The sequence below is a fragment of the Pseudorasbora parva genome, chromosome 3 (genome assembly GCF_024679245.1).
Source record: "Pseudorasbora parva isolate DD20220531a chromosome 3, ASM2467924v1, whole genome shotgun sequence".
Taxonomy (NCBI): domain Eukaryota; kingdom Metazoa; phylum Chordata; class Actinopteri; order Cypriniformes; family Gobionidae; genus Pseudorasbora; species Pseudorasbora parva.
In genome coordinates, this window is record NC_090174.1 from 31153367 (window position 1) to 31173850 (window position 20484).

The following is a 20484-nucleotide window of genomic DNA, read 5'->3' on the forward strand; positions in this document are numbered from 1 at the left end:
CTCTTCAGAAGTATTTCTAGCTTTTGATGTCAGTCAGCATAGAGGTGCAGATTTCCTGTCCAGGGGAGGTCATTATGTCAGGGAAATGCCTAAAGGGTATCTCAGATTTTGCAGCACTTTGGAATATCATTACATCAAGGGCTGTCTGTGGATGTCCAATAATCATGTGTTGTATTGACTGAATGGGAATGTTGTTACTACTGTTCCCACAAGAATAGAAGCCCTTCTAGTTAGATCCTTTATTAAAAGTGCTCTGGTAGTACCATAGCACAGTGATGTCACGATATACACGTGATATATTTAGGGGTTCAAGCCCGTAGGGTCATTAATGTCATTAATGACATAATTTTCATTTTTGGGTGAACTAACTCTTTAATGCAGCACTAGGTAACTTTTCAACCTTCATAATATATTTTCAAGACTCTTGTGATGATACATCAACTTACAACAGGTTGAATGACACGTCTGCCATAGCTTGATTTGGTCTGTATCGTTTTTAATCGTACTTTTAAACTTCGGGTTTCGGGTAGTAAAAGAATTGTGTTGGATTAACTTCATTTACTTAAAGGTCTTTTGAGCCTGAACTTTTTGTATGAGTTTTTCATATTCGTCATCCGGTGGCTCTGAATTGTCAAAACCCCTCTCGAAATGCGGAAAATGCAGAAATTTGAACCCGATCCGAATTTTTTTTTATGACTGAGAAAGGTTTTGGAGGCACCGTGTAAACGTGTTTGACACAACGTGAGGTCGTATTTCTTTTTTAACAAACATTTCGAACAAGAATTTCGGACTAAGTGTGCATGGATCTTAATTGAAAAAAGCGTCTAATGTCATTTTTGGATTACTTATTTAAAACATGTCCTTTTAAAATGTAAATATTGTGTTGCGCAAAACACAACTTTCAAGTCAGTTTAACACAATGCAATTGTGTTTAAATGAGAAGCCTAATACAATGAAATGAAAATATATTTTTTAATTAACTGAACAGTATTTTATATTTTAATGCAGAATACATAATGAAAACACATTTTTGTGTTAATGTTGATATATATGTTGTATCTTTGTACATAAAACACATTTCCACCACCTAAATGCAAACCTCTCAGAATGCTTATCCAAGTTGGATACAATTAAGGGCTTGTCATAAAACAGAGGATGAGCTTGAATTCATTTGGCATGCACAATTATCTTTCCCGGCAGTAGTCTCTGGTTTTGAGAGGTGAAACATGTTGAAACATGAGGGGTGAAATATGTTTGTATTCCAAGCTGAGAGTTGCAGACAAAAACTGGTGCTCTTGGCAACGCTCCCCACCCCTCGGAAACAACAAAGGTCTTTTCTTTTCTCTCTGTAAGGACGCCCTTCATGCTCTACATTCCCAATGCACCCTCATTTCACCCTCACGGATGCCGTCTCTCTAGTCTCATCCTTTCCCCCCTCTTGCATTGACGGCCTGTGAGAAATCCTCCTGCTTTTTCCTTCTTCTATTGGTGTTTTTCTGTCTGACATCATCGTTTAGTGGCTGTAGGTGTCATGTGCGCTTGACCCTACACCACACGGTCTGCTAGCATAGCTTCATTGCTGAGGTAAACTACCACAGAGCAAGCTATTCCAAGCCTTGACCGTGTACCATAACAAGGGTCCAACTGTGGTTCGGTTTCTTTCACATAGTGGACCTTTTGCTATGGTAGATTTATTAGTGTAACTTGCCTTAATTTTTCTTCAAAAACTCTTATTTGAATCTAAAAGGCAATTCATTTTACTAAAGAGAGGGTGATTTGTTTTGACAGAGAGAGTGGTTTGATTTATTTTTTGTTCAAGTAGTATGTTTCTTGGAATGAAAATGCAGAAGTGATGAATCTCTTCTGATTGCAGTCTCATTCTTATGAAAGCAGTGGTTGTGACGGTGCTATAATGAGACCCCAATTAAAGTTTTGCACTGCTGGGATTCTTTGGCCTTGTCTTAAGACCCATTGATGCTAAGAAAGATAACTATAATGATAAGTACCCTATCATTCAAAAGTTTGGTGTCGGTAAGATTTTTATTTGTTTATTTTTGTATAAATTAATACTTTTATTCAGGAAGGATACATTGAATTGACCAAAAGAGATATTAAGTTCTTTTGAATATTTTATTTACAATGAAAAAAAGTAAGAAAAGAATATTAACCACAACCGTTTATTAACCGTTTTCAGCATTAACAAAAATGAGAAATGTTTCTTGAGAACTTTGGAGTGTTAATAATGGCCGTTTCTGATCTGTTGTGAGGAGTCAAGTTTTTGTCTGGTAGCCTGTGCACACTGGTTCAGACTGGATCTGCAAAGAAAAAAAAGTGCTTGGGCTCTGCATGTGTGTGAGAGAGAGAATCATTGGCTCGATTGAGCTGAGTCCGATCACTTCCTGACTTGCCTTAAAAGCGGCTGATGGGATTTTCTTCTCTCTCATCAGTGTTTCATTGGCACTGGTAGCAGGATCCTGCTCTGATTAGTGTCAGCGGTGAGACTTTTGCAGGTGACATGGCAGGGAAAAGTAAAGCACTGTCCCACCTGCAGCATTTCGTTTCAGTCACGTCCACCTGAGCTCCTTTAGAGCAGATTGATGATATCACTGGCCTACCATATATGGTTATCAGGGTTTCACCTGAGACCCAAAACTGTGTAGTGAGATACAAACAAACAAACAAAAAACAAGTTTAGGCTTATATCCTCTGGCTTTTCTTCCATTCACCTAGTTTATTGGATTTATACAAAAAAGGTTGTAATGGAGGACTTGCACTACTGTTTACAAGTTTTCTGTCAGTTAGAGGTTAGTTTTTTTTTAAACAAAATTGTTACTTTTATTCAGCAAAGATACATATTGATCAAAGTGACATTTTTATTGTTATAAAAAAAGATTTCGATTTTAAATAAATGCTGTTCTTTTAAACTCTTTATTCATCAAATAATCCTAAAAATAATGTATCACAGTTTGTAAATTTCCACAAAAATATTAAACAGCAAAAGTGTTTTCAGTAATGATACTTAATTGAATTTTCAGCTTTCCCTTCAAAGGAATAAATTAAGTTTTGAAATATATTCAAATATTAAAGGCACACTATGTAAGATTTATGGATTAAAATATCCAACAACGATTAGAACAGTGTTATATATTTTGTTGACTTGTTTACTTAAATTATCCCCAGTGTTTAAATCCAGAGAAATAAGCAATTTTAACCAGGGCGTGTCCGTGCGTCGCATATCAGTTACATCATACACGCGTTGCCCTTGATTTCTGGTTTTATTTTAAAGAAACCATGGAAGCACCATAGATGCTTTAATATATTATGCGTTTTATTAGACTGGGAGCAACTGTTTGGATACATTCATCGACAGAATACTAATCATTATTATATATCTCAACACAATTAGTATTAAATCTTCCTTTGTTGATTTGGTACCATGTTTTACCATGCCTAATATTGTGTATTATAGTAGCGAACGCACAGAGTAGTGTTAAAACCTAACTTTTAACACATTCAAATGTATTAAATATGATAAAACAGCGATGTGCTACCCCACATGTGCATGACCAGAAGAATGAGGAGTGGTCGTCTGCGGCATAATAAAAGTTCTGTGAAATCAAATCATCATCAAGTGAAAAATTACACATTGTGGCTTTAAAGGAGACTTCTTTCAATAACATTAAGAAGTCTTACCAGTCTCTGAACATTACAATATAATCATCTTTAGTAACAGAAAATGGGTTATTCATGTTTAAATAAGGAAGTTTAAGCTTATTTGACCATTCATTGGGCTTGCAGATGATGATGTTGATGTATGAGTCACAGAATTGCATCTAAACACATTGACATTTAATCCAAAGTGACCTTATTGATTGTTCACCCCCCCCCCCCCCACTAGTCTATCTGTTACCAGAATTGTGAAATATTAAACAGTTTGCCAGTTATTTGCATTAGTCAGTGTTTAAATGGAGAAAAACCATGATCTGCTAATCATCTGAATTTGAATCCCTTTCTCTGCAGAAAACTGTGGACTGTATGACCACAATGTCGGTGCCCTCAACGCTGGTCAAATGCCTATATTTGTTTTTTGACCTGCCACACACGCCCGAGGTTCCTGCCGCCACTCAGACCGAGCTTCCTCTGGCGGACCGCAGAGCTCTTCTACAGAAAGTCTTTGTCCAGGTCTCTCCGTCTTTAGGAACAGCATTCCCTCATAAAAAATACCCATAAAAGACACACATTGACATCAACCGTGACTTTCTCTTCTGGTTTCTTTGCTCTGCTCAGATCTTAGTGAAGCTGTGCAGTTTCGTGTCTCCAGCAGAGGAGCTGGCCCAGAAGGATGATCTACAGCTGCTCTTCAGCGCCATCACCTCCTGGTGTCCCCCCCACAACCTACCCTGGAGGAAGAGCGCAGGAGAGGTGCTCACCACCATCTCCCGACACGGCCTCAGCGTCAATGTCGTCAAGTACATCCACGGTTAGTTGTGATGATGATTTGACTAGCTGCTACTTTCCCTGTGGTTCTCTGCCATTGCTGTGCATGGATGCATAATAATGAGAACGTTTTGCTGCTGGCATCTTATGAACCCTAGTAACATTTTAACCTTGCATAACCATTTAACTGTCACTATTGTGCTTTAGTGTTTTTAGAGGTCAATGTCTAGTGGTTTGCAGGCGCTCTTGTCAGAAATTGCTTTGCAATTAATTGAGAAGGACTCTGATTTCTGCCCTTAAGAGTCTAAAATAAAACTTGGTTGCTTTTTTATAATATAAATTAAGTTTTATTTTAAAGTATATATGTCTGACTAGTATGTACTTACATAAAAAAATAAGTACAGTGTACTTATTGTGTTCATATTTTATTGTAAATATCTTGCTGCTATTGAGTTGGGATAACGGTGAGGTTAATAAAACTATTAGTTAAACATTGACAGGTTTGATGGTATGGGTAGTTTTAGGTTTTAAGGCAAGGATCAATAGTGTAATTATAGATGTGATTACAGAAAGGAATTACAGCTGTAATTACATGTAGGTATCTTTTTTAAATTTAAGTACAATGTAAAAACATACACAATGGGTCTCATTCACTAATAATTGTGTGGATTCTTTCATCTTTGTGTGCACAGGTTGTCTGGCTATCACCAGACCAAGTTCAATTTAAAATTTAACATTAGTCTGGGGAGTCTGCAATGTCTTTTCTACTGCTCGAGGCATGATCAACGAACATTATTTGAATGACTTTGTACGCTGTTGGATAGTTGGATAGACCACAAGAGGCATGATCAACAGGCAACGACCCATTACTTCTCTTTCCGTCATCATGTTAAACCCGCCAATAGCACGCCAGGTAGATAAGCCAGTCTGTGATTGTTTCCCGCAAAAGTGTAACAGAAGCAGCAGAAATGAATGTACAGGTTTCCAGACTGAGTTGCCGGGCGAAATCAAATCGACAGCAGATGAGGTTGTGTTTACCCAGTCTAATGCACAGGAGAACTTCTCACGAACAATCTCCGCCTCATTCACAAAACGATCGTACGAACACAGATTTGTTCTTAACCTCGTTCTGATGTTAGTGAATGTGGCGTATTCTAAATGTGCGGGCTCGTGCACAAGGATATGCATAAAACACACCCAAACCATCTCCATATAAGGGCTTTCCGCACATGCTCTGTTTACAGCCTTTCGTCACTTGTCAAACTTGCCGCTGTTGCAGATGCGCTCTCGCCTGGATCTAATGCCAAGTGTGCCATTCTCATCAGTTCTCACAATAAACACCTTTTATAATTTCAGTTGTTCCCATATTTTTCCGTAAATTTAGAAAATAAAATTCAGAAGAAATCTTTGATGTTTTCACACACAAATTTGTGCATGCTTAGTGAATGAGACCCATTAAGTGCGTTGTATCAAATGATCAATTTAAATGTTAGTACATAGATAAGGACACCTAATATAAAGTGGAACCTAAAACTTTCTTACTGAAAACACGTGGTTTAAGTCACCTTTAAAGTATGTGAATATGGAGGCATTTATTGGTTTACTGCAAAAAAGTGCTCGGAAATCCACAAGCGACATGCCTCTCTTTGTTCTTGCAGAGAAAGAGTGCTTGTCGACGTGTATCCAGAACATGCAGCAGTCAGATGACCTCTCTCCTCTAGAGATTGTGGAGATGTTTGCTGGGCTCTCCTGTTTCTTGAAGGACTCGAGTGATGTCTCTCAGATACTGCTGGATGACTTCCGCATGTGTCAGGGCTACACCTTCCTCATAGATCTTATGATCAGGTGACTGATTTGTAATTGTTTATTTTATGTTTAAATCTTCAGGGTTTTATATGTGCTGAATAACGCATGGTCATTGTCTAAAAATAACCCCAGACAGGAAGATGGTTATTTGGCTGTAATAATCAGATGATGATTCATTATTCCTCTTAATCCATGGCTCCTTACCAAATATATCACTATTTAGTTTCCATATACAGTACTGTAGAAAAGTTTGGGATAGCGTATATTGTGAAATATTATTACAATTTAAAATAACTAATAGTATTCACTGTCACATGATCCTTCAGAAATCTTTCTGATATGCTGATTTACTGACAATTATTATTATTTTTTCATGGTTGAAATGGTTATGGTGCTTAACATTTTTATGGAATCTGTTTTTAGTTCCTAGGACCAATATTTGTTTTAAATTGATATCTTTTGTCAAATGTTTTTTAAAGGTTTGTTTAAAAGGGATAGTTTACCCAAAAATTTTAGTCATTTAAAAGCAAAAATAGGCAGTACAGTCATTTAAAATTCTGATATGATTTTTTAATTATGACATCTTAGGTTGGAGCAGGCCAAAGAGGATGAAGCCAAAGATGCTCTAAAGGACCTGGTGAACCTGGTGACCGCTCTGACCACATATGGGGTCAGTGAGCTGAAGCCAGCTGGTCTCACCACCGGAGCACCCTTCCTGCTTCCAGGTTTTGTGGTTCCACAGGCCTCTGGGAAAGGTTAGTCCTCCGTAAAATAGCATGCGCTTGACTCTTCACTTATGTCACAGCACAGCTGGGTGTGAAAGTTGGTGATGTGAAATTCCGGCGTATGTTGAACTTCGGCCAGGAAACATTGTGAAATTGAGTTCTTTACAGGATTCAGATGGCAAGTTAGCAATGTTGAGGCTTAAGCGGCGTTAGTAAAATACTTTAGAGATTTAGTGTGCTTCTATATTTGCAATCATTCACATTTTTGCATCAGCTGGGATTTTTTGTTTTCTTTTTTTAAAGAGACAAACAGTGCTCCAGCCAATAGCCAGCAAAAATGATTTGGGGGTAGAAATCATTCTTGTTGGCTATTGGCTGAAGCACTGTTTATTATGTTTCGTGGCCCAGACTGCACCTGTTTGTTTTTGTTGCAGTTTGTGGAGCTTATGTGGACTACAGAGACTGCGTTTTTTACAATGTGTTCAGGGGACAGGCAGCTAGCGGATAGCGAGGAGATGTTTGCTGGATGGGACAAAAAACCTTTGGGCCTAAGAAACGCTTTACATCGCTTAGAGCCCCTTTAAGAAGTTGCAGGATGAATTAACCAAGCTGTAATCAATGGCTGTCTTAACCACTGAGTAAGAGATTAGCAGTATTTTGCCTCGCTACATTTTCATATTAACGTCCTCATCTATGTCTGCTTCTACCTCCCTTCGTCAACTAGATTTAGTCACACAGGGTGAAGAAGAGCCTGTGGTTTCTGAGGGAGAATTAAAACATTAGTGCTCACTGGCTGTAAATGGCATTAATTGGTCAGAAGGAGGCAAACGGCAGACACCTACTGTGTAATCTGGTTAGGGTATTTGTTTGGCTTGTCTTATGCCTCTCCAAGAGTCATTAAATGCTGTAATTAAAATAATGGTGCCAGATAATGTTGTTTATGCACTCAGTCACATCAAGACTTCCTCTTTTCCAACAAGGCAGTCACATTTATTCCCTACTTTGTAGTGTGGCATTTTCACACAGCCAGCTTTAACTCGTATTGCAGTGGGAGTTCATAAAGGTTGAATGCACTTGGATTTGTTTTTAAGAGTTGCAGGGTTGATGGGCTGAATGCTGTTGCTCTGTAATCATGTGATGGTTGGGTGTTCTTTGTTAATATTGCATATGGTATGTTTTTTTAAAGCTTGGTTAAAGAGCGTAATGATTTCAGAAAGAGACAATGAAGCAATAAATCAGAAATGAATTGTGTGCTAAGAGATATCCCAGAAACATGCAGAATTGAGAATCTGTTTCAGACCTCACATTCACTTTTGAAGGCTATTCAGCAGAGCTGTAGTCAAGACCGAGACCATGAATATATTTTTGTCTTGGGCCTTGAGTCTGATTCCAAGACCCTATTTTCTTGGTCTTGTTGTGGTTTTGGTCTTGACTTGAACTCGACCCCCTTCTGGTCTCAGACTCGAATGAGCTGGTCTTGACTACAACACTATTCAATTATGATTGTTATGTGCTACTGCATGTTACTGACATCTTGTTTACATCAGAATTAATTGGATGTTGTCATGAATATAGACTTCTGCACACAGATTAAGAGGAATTGAAAATGCGTGAGGTTGTGTGTTACTAGCTATGCAAGGGTCCACCAAAGGTCACTGGGGTTTCTACAGTTTCCTACTGTCATTAGGTTTATGTGCTGTTATTCCCCATCATGCTGTTCCAAACGAGAGTCATTTTGAATAATATATTGTTTTTTTTCCCCATTGTCCGTGGACTGTTTACTTAAAAGTTGATTTTTCTTTTCAGGCCACACGGTCAGGAACATCCATGCTTTTTCTGTACTTCAAAATGCCTTCTTGAAGGCCAAGAGCGGTAGATTAGCACGCATGATCCTTGAAGCCATCGCCAATATCTACGCTGCCGACTACGCCAACTATTTCATCTTAGAGGCGCAGCATGCACTGTCACAGTTTGCTGAGCGAGTAACAAAGCTACCGGAGGTGCAGTCAAAGTACTTCGAGCTGCTGGAGTTTGTCGTCTTCGGGCTGAATTACGTACCTTGCAAAGAGCTTTTTAGCGTTAGCGTGCTATTGAAGTCAAGCACTTCTTATGGATGCAGCATCACAGCAACTCGCACTCTTCTCAAGCTTGGACGCCACCATGCCGTGTTCAGTGATGTCTTCCGTGAAGTTGGACTGCTGGAAGTGCTGGTTAACCTGCTCCACAAATATGCAGCGCTGTTGAAAGACCCAACGCAAGCGCATGTCGAGCAGGGTAAGACTTTAAATAAAAAATTACATTAGACATATTATTTAGTTACATTACATTATGATTAGCCTGTTATTTTAGCATATTTATTTTTTTAATTTATTTTGAATTACCTTTTATATTTATATATATATATTAGGGGTGTAACGGTACGCGTATTCGTATTGAACCGTTCGGTACGAGGCTTTCGGTTCGGTACGCGGTACGCATTATGTACCGAACGGTTCTTGGACTAATTAATTAATTTGGAAAATAAAAAAGTGTGTGAAATATAATAATATGCGTTCAACAAGGTAGCCCAATAACCAAAACGACGTAACAGCCAATGCCCCTGACACCGCCGAAGTGAAAGAAAAAAAAAACACCAAATATGTTTTAGGCTGCTCAGTCAGGTGCTCGCTTACTCAGTAGGCTACGCGCTGAATGCTCGTCGCAAAATGGCTATTGCGTTTAAAAAAACAGAAATAGAAGATCCTCCAATAACCAACAGGTCTGGTGTTTGGGTGAACTTTGGATTCTTTGTTAGCTATGATGGTGTTGGCAAGAGTGATGGATTAAAAAACAATGGTATGTCGCATTTGCTGATGGTACAGCAGCGGGAATAATTCATGTCATGTCAATCAACTCATTTACGGCGACAACAAGACGATAAAAAGGAGAAACAGCCACAAACTATCCCACAAACTATCCCCGCAGCATTTAGACAGACATTCCAACTTATTCAAATGGCAAAAGACATCACCGCGGCGAGTGGTCCATTTATAGCCGCGGATATGAGACCTAACGCCCGTTTCACACATACTCCGTCTGCATCGCGTGTGCGGTGCGTATTTTTTTCCGTACCCATGTTAACGGATCACAGCTTTCACACAGATGCTGTCCGTCAGTCCGTTCCAGGAGCGTTGTGTCTGCAGCAGTGCACGGATCGTTTTAGTACCGAGTTTATTTTTTGCTGCGCTGCGTTGCTGCATTAAAGTGGTAGAACATTGTTCGCATTAAAATAAACATGTACTGACGCGAAAATCTAGTAATTTCACCACAGATGCATATCATTTAAAATATACTCTTGTTTCAAAGTCAATACATGGCTTTTTTTCTCATGTAAAGCAACAAAACGACACCTTACCTGGCATTTAGGTAAAAAAAAAAGTGCCATAATGTATAGCACATACTTTCTTGGAGGTGAAAAGCAAAGTTCTTTTTGACCTGCAGGATTTCTTTTAAAAGGGTGTAAAAACGAAAGAAAAGACGAGAGTCGGCTGTTTTTGAATAGGCTATTGTAAGTTTCTAATTTAAAATGTTTGTGATTTAAGGCTATAAACTATGTTTAAATGTTTTGCCACTTGTATGAGCTAAATCTAAAGTATATAAATATGAATAAATGAATTTAATAAAATGTTGTTTAAATGTAATAGGCTACCTGACTTCTATTAAAGAGTAAACAAAGATAATTGGAATTCTGACGAGGCATGTTCAGTAAAAACTTTTGGATTTTAAATAAAAAATAATGAATAAATGCTGTGTTTGTGGTGTGCAACAGCTAATCAGTTGCGGACTGCAAGCGCAGCATATGTGAAAGCAGGGTGTGGGGCTCCTGCAACGCACACGCAACGCAACACGCACCGCACATGCTAATGTAAAGAGCTAATGTCTTATTCCTGTAACTACATAGAAGATGGGTAAAGTATAGCTCCATCATAGTTCAATGTAAAAAATTAAATCATACTTTGTTAGTTTTAATAAAAAAATAATAAAAAAAGGTAATTTATCTGCCATTTTTTTCTTTTTGCTGTAGGCCTATCTAAAACATACCGAACCGTACCGAACCGAACCGTGACACCAGTGTATCGTATCGAACCGAACCGTGAATTTTGTGAACCGTTACACCCCTAATATATATATATATATATATATATTTTTTTTTTTTATTTTTTTTTTTTCTTCTTTAATTTTTAATTTCAGTTGCCAGAACCTTTTTTTAATGGAAGTTTTACGTTTAATGCTGCAGTCCGTAACTTTTTGCACTCTAGTGGCTAATTAACAGAACTGCATGCATTTTGCGGAAGAACATTGCAGCTGGAGCTACTTTTCTTTACTTTTCTCTGTTTATGTTAATGGCGAGTCACACAGGGACTGTACTCCTCTGCAGTGGTTCCTATCAGTCTGGCCTGAAATAGTCCCAATATAGACACTTATTATAAGTGTGCCATAATTATTAAGGGTAAGAAAATACGGTTTGGAAAATGGATTCTTGTTGTACATTCCCATTATATAATTTTTATAAATCTTGAACAAAAAAAAAGTTACAGACAGCAGCTTTAAGTAAATGTTATTTTATTTTATTTCAAGTTTATTCCAATTACTGAAACCACTTTTTAAAAGTTTCTGGTTTTAGTTAACAGTGCTGATAATGGTTTTAATTGCGATGTTTGCTTACTGCAACTTACCACTGTGGTCAGGTGATGCCAAGAACAATGTGGCTGAGGAGCAAAAGCAGCTTGCCTGGCTTGTCATGGAGACACTCACAGTACTTTTGCAAGGCTCCAACACCAATGCAGGTAAATGTGTGCACAGCTGTTTCCTTGAGTGGGATCTCTGGGTAGGATTGTCTTTGACTCTTTTTTTTTTTTTTTTAGTTACATTTTTAGCCTTTCTGACTTTGTGATGGGAAATGTTTGCAAGAGACAGGAAATGTTTAAACGAGGAGAGAGAGAAATGGATTTTAGCTCCCAACTGGATGGGTTTTGAAAGAGGAAATGCGGTGAGCAGTAGGCTTGGATATAGACAGAATCAGTAGGTTTGGTGTCATGTCTCTCCCTCTTTAGTTACCTTAGTTCATAATCAGGGCCATACAGAATATGTTACGAAAGCATTGTAGATTTACACAGAATTGGAAATCCCATTGTTTTACACAACACCACTCATTGTGTGTTTGTTTAAATTAGGTTTGTGATACTATTGTAGTGTATGTGTAACTGAAAATTTTTAAGTTTTTTTTTCTTTCTTTGTACTTTCTTTGTATAATTCATGTAAGTACTATGAAGGACAATCAAAGTTTTAAGGAAAAAGCTTCCATAAGTTTTGGCAGAAAATGTTTAGCTGGCTTTAGCTGCATTACAGCTGTAAACCATAATTTGCGACTTCCTATTCAGTTGCTGGTGGCATTAGGGGGAGTCTTTTGTTTTCCAGCATTTGATTGAACAAAAATTTGTGTGGTGCAGGATGAGTCATTAGTATGTTTCAAAGCTAACAGACATGGACACAAAGCCAAAAAAGTCTCAGAAATATGAGATTGACATAGGCTTATTTTAAAACTTTCCAGTGAACCTCTTTGGCTTGTATTATAATTGCGTTATTGCACTCCAGTATTTCCTTTGTTTTTATGCACTCAGGGATGAGTCAAAATTCATTTCCATGCTCTCAGGCCCTGCAGTAGTCTCACTCTTGGTGCTGAGTCAGGTCTCTGGTTAAGGAATGCTCTTAACTTCAGCTCTGTAATGATTTCTCTTCTGTATCATGGCTGCTGATAGTCTCAGAATGCTTGTTCTCACAGATGTGCTCATGCTTTATTCATATGTAGCAATCAGAATGGTTTTGTTGCAGAAAATGATTAAAGTGAGTAATTCCAAACGTGGCACTGCCACTGAGGTGATCACTCATTCCTAAATCTCACCACAGTCTTGATGTGTCTAATATTTCCAGAAACAATACCAAGTTGAACCTAGAACCCAAAATTGCTTGTCTCCAAGCTTGTTTAATACTAGGATACATTTTTAACAATAAAATCTCAATCTCTCAGGTTTGTTCCGCGAGTTTGGGGGAGCGCGGTGCGTGCACAACATTGTGAAGTATCGTCAGTGTCGTGAGCACGCTCTGATGATCATTCAGCAGCTGGTGTTGTCGCCATCTGGAGATGATGACATGGGCACTCTGCTTGGCCTTATGCACTCCGCACCGTCAACAGAACTACAGCTCAAAACTGACATTCTGCGGGTGAGGCACATTCATTACTCTGAGAAGAAATAAGTGTGCACGTGCAGCACAAGATGGTTACAGGTGCAGGTGACAATGGAGCAAATGTGGGAAAAAATATCCACACACTAAATTTAATGTTCCAAAATTGTATTGATCAACTTAAGTGTATTGCCAAATGGTCAGATGGAGAGCTACTGATCAAAAGGTTTCTGTTTGGTAAATAAAATATTATATGTTATATAATATAATAATAAATGTGTGTATATATATATATATATATATATATATATATATATATATATATATATATATATATATATATATATATATATATATATATATATATATATATATATATATATATATATATATAAATGTATATATATTATATATATAAAATAATAATTTAGCATATATTTACTTTTTTGCCTACTTTCATAAATATAGCACATGGTATTCACTTAAATCTTTTTTTCCCTCCATGTTTATGTAAATGAACTACGTTCAAAAGTTTGGGTTCTGTACATTTTTTGTTTTAGTTTCAAAATGTTTCAAAATATTCTCTTATGCTCACCTAGGCTGCAAGCATGCAGTAAAAATAGCATCATTTTTTGCTTTAATATATTTTAGAATTTATTTTTATGCTGAAATAAAAGCATGAATGAATGAGTGAATGAATTCACTTGACAGACTTTATTGTTTCTCATTAGGCTTTGCTGGCTGTGCTGCGCGAGAGCCACCGTACACGCACCGTCTTCCGCAAGGTGGGCGGCTTTGTGTACGTGACCTCACTGTTGGTTGCCATGGAGCGTTCTCTCTGTTCTCCGCCTGTCAGCGGCTGGGAGAAGGTCAACCAGAACAAAGTCTTCGAACTTCTACACACCGTATTCTGCACTCTAACAGCAGCCATGCGCTATGAACCTGCCAACTCGCACTTCTTTCGCACTGAGATCCAGTACGAGAAGCTGGCCGATGCAGTGCGACTTTTGGGATGTTTTTCTGATGCTAAGAAAGTTGGTCCAGCCACTGTCTTTCCCTCAAATGCCCAACCATTCCAGCGGTTACTAGAAGATGAGATCATACCTGCAGAAAACGTGTGTCCCACTCTCAAGCACTGCAGCAAGCTCTTCATTTACCTGTACAAGATGGCCACCGACTCATTTGACAGGTGTGTATAAGTGGAAGTTGTCTTTTCTTAATGGATAGAGAGGGTCAATTTGTTTTGGTGAGATGTCTGTAACACGGCTGAAAAAAGAAAATGAAATTGCTCAAGGGAGCAGTTAATTTTTTTTTTTTTTATAGAGAATTTTTAAGAGGAATTAAGTGGGGAGTGTCATTTTCATGATTCAGTCGAGATCTTTTTGCACAGAAATACTTAAAATAAAATAATATTAAGGGTCAGTAGATGACATGCAGAACTTTCCACTCGCATCGATGCACTCTCACATTAATTTGCCCTGTTTAGTACATCTGGCCCTTATTGTTTATTTTTTAAAAGCAATTTAAATATTTGAACTATAATGTATTACATGTCTATGAAGTTTTGTTTTATACGCATTACACCACTACTGATGATTTAAGCCACTTTAAATAAATGAGCATAATTGTTAATTTTTTTTACTACATTTGAAAATTAAAATAAACAAATTAACCATCTAATTAAAAATTATAAACACATTTACGCTAACCCAGAGCTTAGATGAAAAAGTACACTACCACCATAGGGGTAATTAACATGTAATTTATAGGGTAATTAAAAGCATCTATTCTAAAGGCCAATTCACACTGCACCTACAAACACCGACCTACGCCAATAGACATTGTGTTACCGCTGTCAACGTTTGTTTGCGTTAATTGCCGCTTGTTTTCACTGATTGAACATGTTCTGTCATGTTCATGTTCTGTCGCGTTTGTCAAGGTCGCATTTTTTTCCCCCACCAAAAAATGTTTTTTCATCTGGCGGGATTCATGATTCTAACCACATCTACAGATCAAATTAAGTTCTATTGGCACTAAGATGCACCTGAAAGCACACATTTCCTTTCATCACGTCAACTTCACATATCCTGGGCAACACCCGATATATATTTAGCTGTAACAATAAGCAATTCAGCGTGAAAAGTATTGTCATCTTTTTCTACAGCAAGCAATGGCAAAGGAAAAATAGTTTGGGTAGTTTGAATAATGTTTTACGACTTGTGTAGTTGATGCAGAATTAGGTCTTGACTAGTTCATTACTCATGCACATTCCTGATCTGCTGATAGTGTAGTTTCCTTTTAATGCAGTGCTTCTCATCCGGTTTGGCCATGGGACCAACATTTTCTTCCCCATAGTCATTAAGCTGGGGCTAATTTTTTTAATCAAAAGTACAGTCCCACTTTACTTAAAAAACACATAAATTGTAAGAATATAATACTGTAAGAACTAATACTGAATAAACAGTAAAAGGTAAGGTTGTTAAAGGGTTAGTTCACCCAAAAATGAAAATTTGGTCATTAATTCATGTCATTAATTGATGTCATTAATTGATGCCCTCATGTTGTTTGACACCCGTAAGACCTCCGTTCATCTTCAGAACACAAATGAAAATATTTGTGTTGAAATCCGATGGCTAAGAAAGGCCTCCATTGACACCAATGTCATTTCCTCTCTCAAGACCCATAAAACGCACTGAATAATTTTATGAAGCGACGAGAATAGTTTTTGTTTGCAAAAAAAAATCTAAATAACACCTTTATTCAACAAGTTCTTGTCTTCCACCTGGGCCTCTGACATGAACTCACTTAGCACCACGACGCATGCACGAAAATATGATGTTTCTCAGGGTTTGGGGATCCAGGAAGTACACACTTCAGCACCATTTTGAGCACTACTCCAAGACCTAAAGCACAATGTAGAGAGTTCAACAGCTTATATATAGTCTTCCTCTGCTTGTAAACAAAGTTCCTCGCTTCTTGCGCCTCTACGTTATATTCTCGCACGTGTCGTGGTGCTTCATGAGTTCACGTCAGAGGCCCAGACGGAAGACAAGAACTTGTTGAATAAAGTTATTTCCATTTTTTTTTTCTGCCCAAGAAATATTCTTGTCGTTTCATAAAATGATTGTAGAACCACTGTAGTGTGATGGGCGTTTTAACAACATCTTTAGTGCCTTTTATGGGACTTAAAAGAGGAAATAATATTGGTGACATTGGAGGCCTTTCTGAGCCATCGGATTTCAACAAAAATATCGTAATTTCTGTTCCGAAGAAGAACAAAGGTCGTACAGGTGTCGAATGACATGAGGGTAAGTAATTAATGACCGAATTTTCATTTTTGGCTGAACTAACCCTTTAAATAGCAGTCCCAAACTAGTTTTTGTCAGTACAATAAAGTTAGTAGGCATAAGTTGATATGAACCACCAGTCGTTTTTAAAATATACAAAATAACACAATGTGAAAATTAAGTGGCATTTTGGGGTTCTGAAAAAAAACAAGAGTTGCCATGTTAAATACACAATACTATCACAAACTGTTAATGAAACATAAACTCAAACATCAAACTGCTCCTGATGAATAGAATGAACATCATACCTGCGTGCAAAATGCAAATCGTTCCCAACTAACATGCAGAGTACAAGTTAAGTATTTTTTGATCATTTCATGACTTCCTAATCAACAACGTGAATACAACGTTGTATGCTCGTAGATATATACAGTATGTACAGTGCGCCTTGAACTGTTGAAGAGTGCACACTACGAGCGCAGTAACGGCTGAGAGGACAAAAGTTAGCTTTTCTGAGGTGAAAGAATATTTATTTCATAACACGTTACAAAAATAACGTTAGAATAATGACACATATAGCATGACAACATCTCATCTGTTCACAGATAATTTTATATTAGTTGTTGCTTCTTTGACTGTCCACTCAAAACAGTCTTGCCACTAACTTTTGGGTCGCGACCCACCAGTTGAGAAACACTGCATTAATGTATCTTTGCTGTTAGTCATGAGCTTCACATGCTATCTGAGTGCAGCTGTGCTTTGGGCTTGGGTTTTTGTTAGATTTGCATGCTCTGTAGTTCTTCTGAGTTCCGTGTGCTGTGCCCTGAGCTGTATATTCAACAGGAACTAACTGCCTCCCCTCTCTTGCTCTTTCTTATTTCTTTGTCTCTCTTAACCTCTGGCACTGCCTGGCTGTACACGCGGGGTGTGTGTGTGTGTGTGTGTGTGTGTGTGTGGTATGGACCTGCTGTTTGTGTTTGTACGGCTGTGTGAACGTCTGGTCTGTCTTTATGTTGATTGTTTGGTCGTGACTCTGCGTGTCCGTGTGTTTGAATCGTTGTAGTCGTGCCGAACAGGTGCCCCCCTGCTTGACTCATGAGACCTCGCTGCCCTCTCCGTGGGGCACACCAGCAATCGCCAGGAAGAGGTACTGCTTTCTGCCACCTCTTCCTTTTCTCCCTCTCATTATCTCTTCTGTTCTTGTCGAGTGATAAGACGCTTTTTTCCCAGTTTGTTTCCCTCTATCCTTGCTTTGTTCACTTCCTCTCACACCTTCCTTGGTTATTTTGTTTCTGTTCTTTTAAAGGGATGGTATTACCCCAGAAATGAAAGTCATCATTTACTGTCATCATTTACTGTAAGGATGTAAAATATACATTGCTACCATATCTTTAATTTGTGATATAAGGTATTTTAATTGATCATGTTGCACATAAATACACTTCCATTCAAATGTCTAGGATAATATATTTTTTAAACATTTTCTCTTTTTTTAAAAAGTCTGTTCAGCTCACCAAGACAGCATTTATAAAAAACAGTAAAATTAAGTGAGAAATTAAGTAATATTGTGAAAGATTATTACAATTTAGAATAACCTTTTTTCTATTTGATTATATTTTAAAATGTACTTAATCATGTGATGGTAAGCTGAATATTCAGCATCATTACTCCAGTCTTCAGTGTCACATGATCCTTCAAAATCATATCTAATATGCTGATTTGGTGCTGAAGAAACATTTCTTCTTATTTTCAGTGTTGAAGGTAACACTTTACTACACTTACTATAGTAACAATAGTATATTGTGCATAATTACAAGTAACTAAGCCTAAACATAACTCTATAATTCATATTTCTCAGTACTTTATGTAATTACGCTATAACATTGTCAACATTTGAATGGTAGTGTACATTTAAGAGCATCTAAAGCTCACTTTAAGTTCATCTTTAAAAACCAGAATAATTTAAGAACGCTGTTAAATTAGAATTTTTTGATCTCTAAATATACTTTTTTTAAATATATTGTACATTATAATATTGTGATGCCTAAATATAATAGTTATTTCAATTTATTAAGAGGAAAAAAAAGTGTGTAGAATTTTAATATTATGCACTCATCTGAACAGATTTCACTAAGAATTAACAACGACGTAACTCATTTTTCATTTTTGGGTGAACTATCTATTCAGTTCTTACAAAGTTGTTTAACCAGACACAATATGACAACTTGACACGTGTTAAAATTGATCTCTTTTGTGTAATTTTTATTTTGTGTAATTTTTATTAAGCCCCAACAAGCAACAAAACATTTAGCTGATCACATACATTTATGGTTGCCCTGCCTGCCCAGACATGTCATTCAAAATCTTGCTTCTCATAGCTGTTTATTAAAGATATAATATGTTCTGATAGGCTGCCATTGTGCTTTGCCGGGCTACATTTTTGTTTTCAATGTGAACAGGCAAATTGCTTGTCGTAGGAAACTTGCAGCGTCACAGGTGTTTAGGAGACTGTTATTCATCTTCTCCCTCTGATCTGTGTGATTGCCGTCTGCAAATTTCCTCTCACTTCTCCTCTCCTTGATCATCTCCTTGACCATGTTTTCATCTTCCTCTGCAACATCTCGTCTGCCGAGTTGAGCTACTTTGCTTACCCGTAAAGCTTTGCAGTTGCAAATTTTTTTCCCTCCTCTGGTAGTGCTGACAGCTTTTTTTTCTCAGTAATTTTTCTTTTCAAGCTCTCTGTGGGGAGTTGATTCATAAGTAATATTATATCAAAGCTGATATACTTTAAATTAAATTTCAATGCTGTATTTAAGAGTAAGTTTAACTATGACCAAAAATATATATATTTTTTAAACAAAGCTAAGCTTTTTCAGTATTTTACCTTTTATCTGGCTAAAACTGCCAAGCCAAAATGTGTGAGTGAATTACACTATTCAGATACTGACTTTAGTAATGTGACTAAGAAGAGCCATTCAATTATCTTTTTCTTTCCCAATAGACATGGCTACCATGGCTCATCCAACTCTGCTCCTAGTAAAGCCCTAACGGACCTAAAGCTGCACTTGGCGAATCAGTTCCAGCACTCTTCAGACCCTGTAGTCATCCACCCTGGAGCAGTGCTGGCGATGATCGACCTCCTACCCTCCGTTTCTTCTGACACACAGCCTGAGGTATGAGCTGCTTGTAGACATAGGCTCTGTCTCAACCTAGTTCACTGACACATTGTTTGTGGTCTACATGGGAATGCCTAATGCACATTTTTAATGTTGGCATTAGGAATTAGAAATGTTGGCCCATATTGATAGGATAGCATCTTGCTGTAGATGGAGATTTGTGGGATGCATGTCCAGGGCACAAAGCTCCCGTTCCACCACATCCCAAAGATGCTCTATTGGGTTGAGATCTGGTGACTGTGGGGGCCATTTTAGTACAGTGAACTCATTGTCATGTTTAAGAAACCAATTTGAAATTATTCAAGCTTTGTGACATGGTGCATTATCCTGCTGGATGTAGCCATCAGAGGATGGGTACATGGTGGTCATCAAGGGATGGACATGGTCAGAAACAATGCTCAGGTAGGCCGTGGCATTTAAAAGATGCCCAAGTGGCACTAAGGGGCCTAAAGTGTGCCAAGAAAACATCCCCACACCATTACACCACCACCACCAGCCTGCACAGTGGTAACAAGGCATGATGGATCTATGTTCTCATTCTGTTTATGCCAAATTCTGACTCTACATCTGAATGTTTCAACAAGAAATCAAGACTTATCAGACCAGGCAACATTTTTTCCAGTCTTCAGCTGTCCAATATTGGTGAGCTTGTGCAAATTGTAGCCTCTTTTTCCTATTTGTAGTGGAGATGAGTGGTGCCCAGGGGGGTCTTCTGCTGTTGTAGCCCATCTGCCTCAAGGTTGTGCGTGTTGTGGCTTCACAAATGCTTTGCTGCATACCTCGGTTGTAATGAGTGGTTATTTCAGTCAAAGTTGCTCTTCTATCAGCTTG

General features: G+C 37.8%; 1 protein-coding gene across 4 annotated transcripts in view; it reads left to right on the forward strand.

Annotated features, from left to right (window-relative positions):
- Window positions 1-20484, forward strand: part of wdfy3 (WD repeat and FYVE domain containing 3) — an 89991-nt gene that overhangs the window by 22805 nt on the left and 46702 nt on the right. For 3 of the 4 annotated variants that reach the window (XM_067438414.1, XM_067438412.1, XM_067438413.1), the window contains exons 5-14: window positions 4021-4182; window positions 4288-4480; window positions 6096-6282; window positions 6832-6998; window positions 8775-9242; window positions 11696-11794; window positions 13036-13229; window positions 13922-14379; window positions 17541-17624; window positions 19479-19650. In XM_067438414.1, coding sequence (XP_067294515.1) covers window positions 4021-4182; window positions 4288-4480; window positions 6096-6282; window positions 6832-6998; window positions 8775-9242; window positions 11696-11794; window positions 13036-13229; window positions 13922-14379; window positions 17541-17624; window positions 19479-19650 — 2184 coding nt within the window. The remainder of the gene's footprint in view (window positions 1-4020; window positions 4183-4287; window positions 4481-6095; window positions 6283-6831; window positions 6999-8774; window positions 9243-11695; window positions 11795-13035; window positions 13230-13921; window positions 14380-17540; window positions 17625-19478; window positions 19651-20484) is intronic. The other variant, XM_067438415.1, reaches the window with a different exon arrangement.